A 7,128-nucleotide genomic window follows, 5' to 3' on the forward strand; every position below is an offset into this window, starting at 1 on the left:
CCACCTTCTGCACCCGCTCCAAGGAGCTAGGGATCCAAAAGTGTCGAAGGCAAATGGAATGAACACGTGCTGATTCTCCAAACACGATGATTTTGAAAGCATGTGGTTGTTTATTAAAGACTAAAAGAGGTCAACGTGTCCATGGTACACGATCGATTTTGAAAGCATGTGGTTGGAAAAGCTTCCTTGTAAAATTTTGAGACCAGTTGCTATAATTTATGCGTGGGGGTCCATTTAACTATATTAAAATTGTGTTAACTATCACAAATAATTCATAGAAACAATTGTGCACGGGTTAAACGTAGACAAATTTTATTCACATTATCTATTAATTTGCGTGTTGTATTAGGCTTGTATGATCTCATATAAAATCTTTTAAAAAAAATTACTAAAATTAGAAAATAAAAAAATTACAAAAATATGTTTGTTTATTATGTTTAGGTTTTTATGATTTTAAAATATTTGTGATTGATCTTTCTATCAAGGTAGATTATTCTTTCGAAACATATTAACTATCTAAAGTTTAAAGGCTAGAGGATGCAATAAAAAGGTGGAGATCAATAGAGCCTCATATCCGGATGCCGAAGATCTTAAAGGTTTTGTAGCGTCGGCCTAGAGGAGATTGTAAGGTCATAAATTGAGACAGATGCATATCAAAAGAAAATACGTACAACATGATCAAGCAAAAGTACAAGGCCAAGCAAAATTTCATGCCGAGCGAAAGCATGCATGAACGAAGGAAAGCAGATAGTTTCATTTGAGTCGCTAAATGAAACAATCCTTGTTTCTTTTAAACAGTTTCGCATGATGATGCCAACAAAAATGTCAAGCGAAAATAGCGGGTTGAAGTGTTGCACAAAGAATCAAAAGTAGACGGTGCCTCGCCACCAATTCCAAACCAAAGCCCTATTTTGAACTCCATTTTTCAGGGTTTAGTGGTGATGATTCTACAAGATGGATATATCAAGCCAAGCAATATTTTGATTTCCAAAGAGTGGTCCTAGGGCTAGGGGACTAGGTTAATTTGGCTTCTTTCCACCTTGATAGGATTACAATTCAGTGGCATCGCTGCTAAACGAAAATGGAAGGTCGGAATTCACTATTGCATCGTAGCCACGCATGTGGAAGCTTTTGATCGGCTTATCTCATAGCGTACTGGAATCATTCTTTATCGGAGTGGTCTGATAGAGGAGGTCAACCACAAGAATAAATGAGTTTACAACATAACTATAGCCCCTCCTCGGATGTGAAGGTTGACGTGGTAATGCCCAATAGTTTGTAACTTTGTACGTACCGGCAGCTTCACGGTTGTTCTCCAGGGGTCTGTGTGATTTAGCCGGTCGGGTATCTTGCGGGTTTCTTGGGTGTGAACTAGCCAGGTTTAACTCAGTTTCTGTAATTCATTTCTACTTGAAGTCTTCATTTATTATTTTTCTTTAATTTGTTGGTTTGTAAAGTAATGCCCACCTCCCAACGTCTCTTTCCATTAGTTTTGGTAAGGTTTGTTTTCTTTTGCTTGTTCCTTATGAGTTATTCTTTTCTGGGTTTTTTTTTCTCTCTCTTTTTTTTTGGTTTGTAAAATAATTGTTTTTTTCTTCTATCATTTTCCTTTTGTTGGTTAGTAAATTTTTCCAAATACTTCTCTCTTAAATTATTTCTGGTTTTCTCTTAGGCCCCCCTTATGATTTATCAATCAAGTACCCGCAATAGTGTTGTCTGAACAATTAAAGCACTCGTTTAAGACACAAACAAACAACTTTTTATACGTACTCGGAAATAAAGACGTTACTTTTATTTATTATCAAACAACACACATCCATTCACATTTTATTACATTCATTTATTTAATACCAAACTTCACACATTTTGCAAACATATCTTGCAAACACAGATCCAACAAGCCTTAATTATGCAAGAGGCCTACATATATAATCCCTTTCTGTTGTAGAATGGTGATCCATTAGAGCTTTTCACAGTCTCGATATAACCATTTTCTTGATCCACCAACGCTTTGATTCGTTTCAAAAGCAAGTCAAACTGATCTTCGGGCGAGGTGAGAGAAAGCCGTGTATAACTAGTTGAGTCATCAAAAAGGGATCCAGGACGACCTCTGATATTTCCTTGCTGCTGTAGCACAGCTTGACAATCAACATCTTCTTCTCTATTACATTTTAACCATGCAAAAGCTGCAATTATATATTATTTATTAAATTAGTATGGGCATCTCTGTTCATGATATACGAAACATATGAAATATTAGTTTATTGGTTTCTTAATATAATTTACACATGTGTATACAAGAAGCATAAATATTTAAACGTTATTAGCCGACTTAAATATTTAATAAATTGATCATTAAGGTTAAATGAAATGAAATGAAATGAAATGAAATAAATGTACGTGGATTTGGCGGCCTAGTTTCGTCAAAGAAAGTGCAGTGCAAAGGTTTTCTCTCCTGGATTGAAAATCTTGTAGATTTGGAGATGACAGCAGTCAATCTTTCCCAACGATCCCTCATTAGATGATCCGCATGTTCAAAAAACGGTCTTCCAGTTCCACCTCCTTTAACAATGACTTTCAAAATCTTCAAAGCTCTTAATTGGGTTTCTTTTGAAACCCCAATACTAGCCACGAAGTTAAAGGTTGAATACTTGTCATATACATCATCATCTTTTACAATTGCCCACCTATATATAATCAATGTAAAAGCAAAATGTGTAAGTACTTATTCAAGCTTTATGTATACTTTTCTGGCTATAAACACATACCCAAATCGTGAACCAGCATGACCCGTGAGTTTAGAAAGGCTAAAAATCATGATATCTTCATCTGCAGCCTTCGGAATAGGACTAAATTGTGGCCAGTAAAAGACATGATCATTTACCTTCTTCTTATGAAAAACCGATTCCTTTAACCCACCATCAGGATTGTTTGGTGATGTTACAAATTCAACCAAATTCGTGTTGTTTGAATGCCATGCGCTTGTGTTCCCTTTAAAGGTAAAATTCTTGGCGTCGAAGAACGAGGTTTGATCCCTGAACAACTATAGATCGACAAAAACAAAAATTAAAAAATATCAAAAAAATTGAATATGTATATTTATTTAAACTAGTTACCCAATAGTACGGTGCGGTAGCGAGGACGTTTGATGGTATAGATGCTTCTTTAGAGGAAAGAGCATAAACTGCTCCACTTAGAAGTTGAGCTGACCCGACACCGAAGACTAAGCGTCGTCCTTCAGTGACTGCATTCCCGACAATGTGATGTAGCTTGCGAATGTAATATTCGAGCTCCGAAGATATCATAGAGCCGTCAGCATAATTGTAACTCATACGATGCCACCCCGATATGAGGACTGCAGTGTCTACTGCATTTTCAATCCAATATGGCTCAAGGTACATACAATCCCCCCTGCGACATCCACAAATGTCACAACTTTAAGAATAAAAATATGTTACATATTTTAATTCCCTTAATCAATTTAACTATACATTCCCTGTATAAAAAATAGAAGTTTTATACATGCGCGTGAACCAAATAATAACGTATTATTTGCTACTTTGTTTTGCCTTGTACTGTGGCCTCACATCTGCGTTTATCCCACACCAAGTTCATTTCTCAATAAGTAAGCATTATGTTGATTTAGGGTTACACTTTAACTGATGTGTGTATGTTGTTCGAAAAATTGAAAATAAGCACATCCTTGTAAAAAGGAGTATAACTAGCAGGGTACGGTGACCAATATCACTCTTCTGCCAATAATTTATTTTACCAACTATCAACAATAGAAATTGGATTTCGTCTTTACTTTGTTTTCTCCCGGTCTATTATAGGAGGGATGAGATCGGTACCGTGTGTTATCAAACCTAATCCTAATGTGACATACTCTCTATATTTAGTAGTTTAGTAATTATGGTCGGTCGGTACCGGTATACCAGTATCATTAAAAATACCAATGCTGAAGAATATCCAAATCGAAATCACTAAAAAGAAATATGAGTACGGTTACTGTTGATGATCGATCATTACCAGTACAGTACTTACCCATTTATCCGTACTATGTCAAAAATCTCATCCGTGTCATGATATGTTCTTGTGCTAAAAAAACCCTATTTTCACTTTTAAAAAAATAAACATGTATTTTTCAATGTGCATGGTAAAAAAAAAAGTCCACCCGAAAAAACCCTAGATCAATTTTGATCTGAAATAGCAGGAAGTCAATGGTTCTAAAGTGAACAGGAAATCACCCATGAGCATCTGCAGGACAAGTAACATTTAGTATTGAGCAATCATCGCCGACATAACAGCCATTGCACTCGCAACCCGAACCGTCAACATAAGCTCTACCATGGCCGGAGCATGGCATTGCTGCAACTATCTCCGCCTCCAACGCAGCCTTCGAGCTCCATCCAAGCGGCGGCGTTGACTGCAGGTGACCAATCTGCAGATTCTTCTCTGCCCATCGACCTCCACCTGCATACAGATATATACCTATACTAATTAATAATATATTGACTGCTATAGAAATCAAGAAACCATAGTTCTTGGATTTGCTCATAGTGCTGCAGTTAGGTATTTCCTGCTTGAGATGCACTATGAAATGAGGAAACATTGCCTCTATTTATAGTAAGCAGAACTGGCTTAGGTGACTTGTTATCTTCTTATGTGAAAAACGTGTGAATATTAGAAAATTAAATACTATATGGCTAAAGACAAAACCATCTCTCTTAGCCAATTTTACGTTTTTTTGCTATTATACTGAATGATTCCCTATGTGTCATTATATTAAATGTAATTGAATGTAATTTAATAAATTATCGGATGAAGTGGCCTGGATAGCAAGAACTAACAACACGCATCAAAATAGGGATGAACATTAATGCTCATATGCGTACAAGTACTTTTATCGATTTAACCTATTTGGTATGGTTATCGATACTCATTATTATTGATTTTCTTTACATGTACAATCAGGTACATGTACGAGTACGGTTCAAGTACTTTCGATATTTTATACCCGTTTACGTAGAGATTTTATTAATATTATACATATATGATATCTAAAATAAATCCGCAAAGCGTATCATCATTGAACGTATTACGATTTACGAAGTTTCAAAGCTATCAATATACTAACTATTATAGTTTACTTTGGTATTATGGTTGATTGGATTTATGTTTTTTATTATTGTGGTCGTCCCATCTCCTGGGTAATCTAAATGAGGCCACGATTTTTGGCCTCCAATTTTATAAGTCCTCAATCTTAAATAGTGGTAATATTTCATGGGTTTTTAAAAGTTGATTTTTTTTTACTTATTGATGGGCCACAAGTTAAAGATGATTGTCTCGTATCTATTATCACTACATATCATTCATATTCTACAATTCTTGGATACTCTCTCTATCTGGTGCTATATGCATGAAAAAAAAGGAAAAAAAGACACAACATTTTAGTTAATTTTAGGCCTTTAAGAATGTTGACCCGGCCCTAATTGTGGTAATAGTAATGTGGTAATCATAATGTGTTAATAGTAATGCCGGTAGTTATACCAATTTAGCCAAATACGTACTCGTATACGTAGCGGTACTTGGACCGATTTAACTTTTTTGTTACTTGTACCGATACCAATATCATTGATGATTTGAAAAAAAAAGCGGTATAAAAGCTGGTATCGTACTTGTTTGGACCCGTACCGGTACAGTACACATAGCATATGTTAAACAAGGGTACGAGTACTCTATCAATCTGATCACTATGTTAAAACATGGGGACAAATCATGATGCTTTAACCGCTTGTACAATATACATAAAAAAACAATAGAAGTAGCACAATACTTAAATGTGAGTGACAAGGATCTTCATATTTTATTAAGCCCTATATGTAAATTTACATATTGTCGCTATTATATTAATATATTAAACACTTGATGGTTAACATATACTAAATTGCTCATCTTGACCAATTTTACATACTTTTGCTATTATATTAAATTATGTCCTATGTTTAATTTTTTATATAGTTGCGATTATATTAAATTATACTCCACGTGGTAACGTTATGTATTGTTGCTATTATATATATTAAAATATCTCCAATAAGTTTGTTACTTTCTAATGATATTTCTTTCAAAAATTAATATAGGTTTTATTAATTCAAAAAGGAATATAGGTTTTATTAATTTCAACAATTATATTTTGGTCGTTGTCCCTTTTAACTAACGAATTGGTTTATGAGGATTCCATCTTTTTAATGTTTTTGTTCCTAACAGGCTGCAACTAATAAAATCCTTACGTCGATGCTTGCAGGTAGCTGAAAAAACGCTTTTGGCCAGAAAAGTCACAATTTTTGTCGGAAAACTCAACCTGAACACCTCCACAGCCACCAACTGACTCATCGCCAACCATCCACCACTACTTCAACATCACTACCCGATTTCGACGATGGTTCTAGAGTTCTTGCGACCTCAATAATTAGGGCGTTTACTAATAAAAATCCCAGAGGTCCGATCCAAAGTTACAAATATATTTGGAACGAAAATGTTGAGTTTTCCTAAATGAAATGTGAGTGTATCGGCAAAAAAACGTTTTTTGCTGGTGACCTACAATTAATGGCTTTAGAATTTTGTTAGTCTTGGAGCATTGAGAACAAATACGTTAAAAGATGTGACCGTTAGCAACCAATGCGTTAGTTGAGACCGATAACGACCAAAAATTGATAGTTGAAATTATTAAAATCAACACACCTTAAAATAATAAACTTAGTAAATGATCATGGCACTTTTTAAAAAAATAATAAATAACTACAATGTAAGTGATCATGGTAATTAAGAGCATTTCCATCATATTCTTTATCCATAAATACAAAATTACGTTAAAACACACTGTATTTTGTCTCTTATTTTCAAGTAAATAATAATTTATAATACCTTTATTATTACCATTTTTCTTTCCGTCACTCACGGCCACTTTAAAAATATATTAAAAAATTATAGAGTATGAATAATAGCTTTTCAAATATACTGAAAAATTAATATGTTATCTAAAATATAAAAATTTTCACTCACAATATCATAAATCACTCTATAAATTATAAAATCATCCAATAAAAGCAACCCCTACATATAATT

General features: G+C 34.2%; 1 protein-coding gene across 1 annotated transcript; it reads right to left on the reverse strand.

Moving 5' to 3' along the window:
• Positions 1 to 1,773: 1,773 nt before the first annotated feature.
• Positions 1,774 to 4,615, reverse strand: LOC143529622 (tryptophan aminotransferase-related protein 4-like). Its single transcript, XM_077025378.1, has 5 exons — positions 4,248 to 4,615; positions 3,117 to 3,411; positions 2,769 to 3,043; positions 2,401 to 2,687; positions 1,774 to 2,186 (listed from the first exon to the last, which is right to left on the reverse strand). The coding sequence occupies exons 1-5, from the start codon at positions 4,610 to 4,612 to the stop codon at positions 1,921 to 1,923; spliced, it is 1,488 nt and encodes a 495-aa protein (XP_076881493.1). The 5' UTR covers positions 4,613 to 4,615; the 3' UTR covers positions 1,774 to 1,920.
• Between the last annotated feature and the right edge of the window lie 2,513 nt (positions 4,616 to 7,128).

The sequence above is a fragment of the Bidens hawaiensis genome, unplaced genomic scaffold (assembly GCF_021521415.1).
Source record: "Bidens hawaiensis isolate Kalapana, Puna unplaced genomic scaffold, B.hawaiensis_p1.1 tig00008604_1, whole genome shotgun sequence".
Lineage (NCBI taxonomy): Eukaryota > Viridiplantae > Streptophyta > Magnoliopsida > Asterales > Asteraceae > Bidens > Bidens hawaiensis.

What these genes read in the sequence shown, in the direction of transcription:
- LOC143529622 (XM_077025378.1), bottom strand. Translation starts at nt 4,612, where the DNA reads ATGTTTCCTCATTTCATAGTGCATCTCAAGCAGGAAATACCTAACTGC. An exon ending in TGTCCTGCAGATGCTCATGG is followed by an intron (nt 3,412 to 4,247) that starts GTGATTTCCTGT and finishes TGGATGTCGCAG; the next exon opens with GGGGGATTGTATGTACCTTG. An exon ending in AACTAGGCCGCCAAATCCAC is followed by an intron (nt 2,187 to 2,400) that starts GTACATTTATTT and finishes ATATAATTGCAG; the next exon opens with CTTTTGCATGGTTAAAATGT.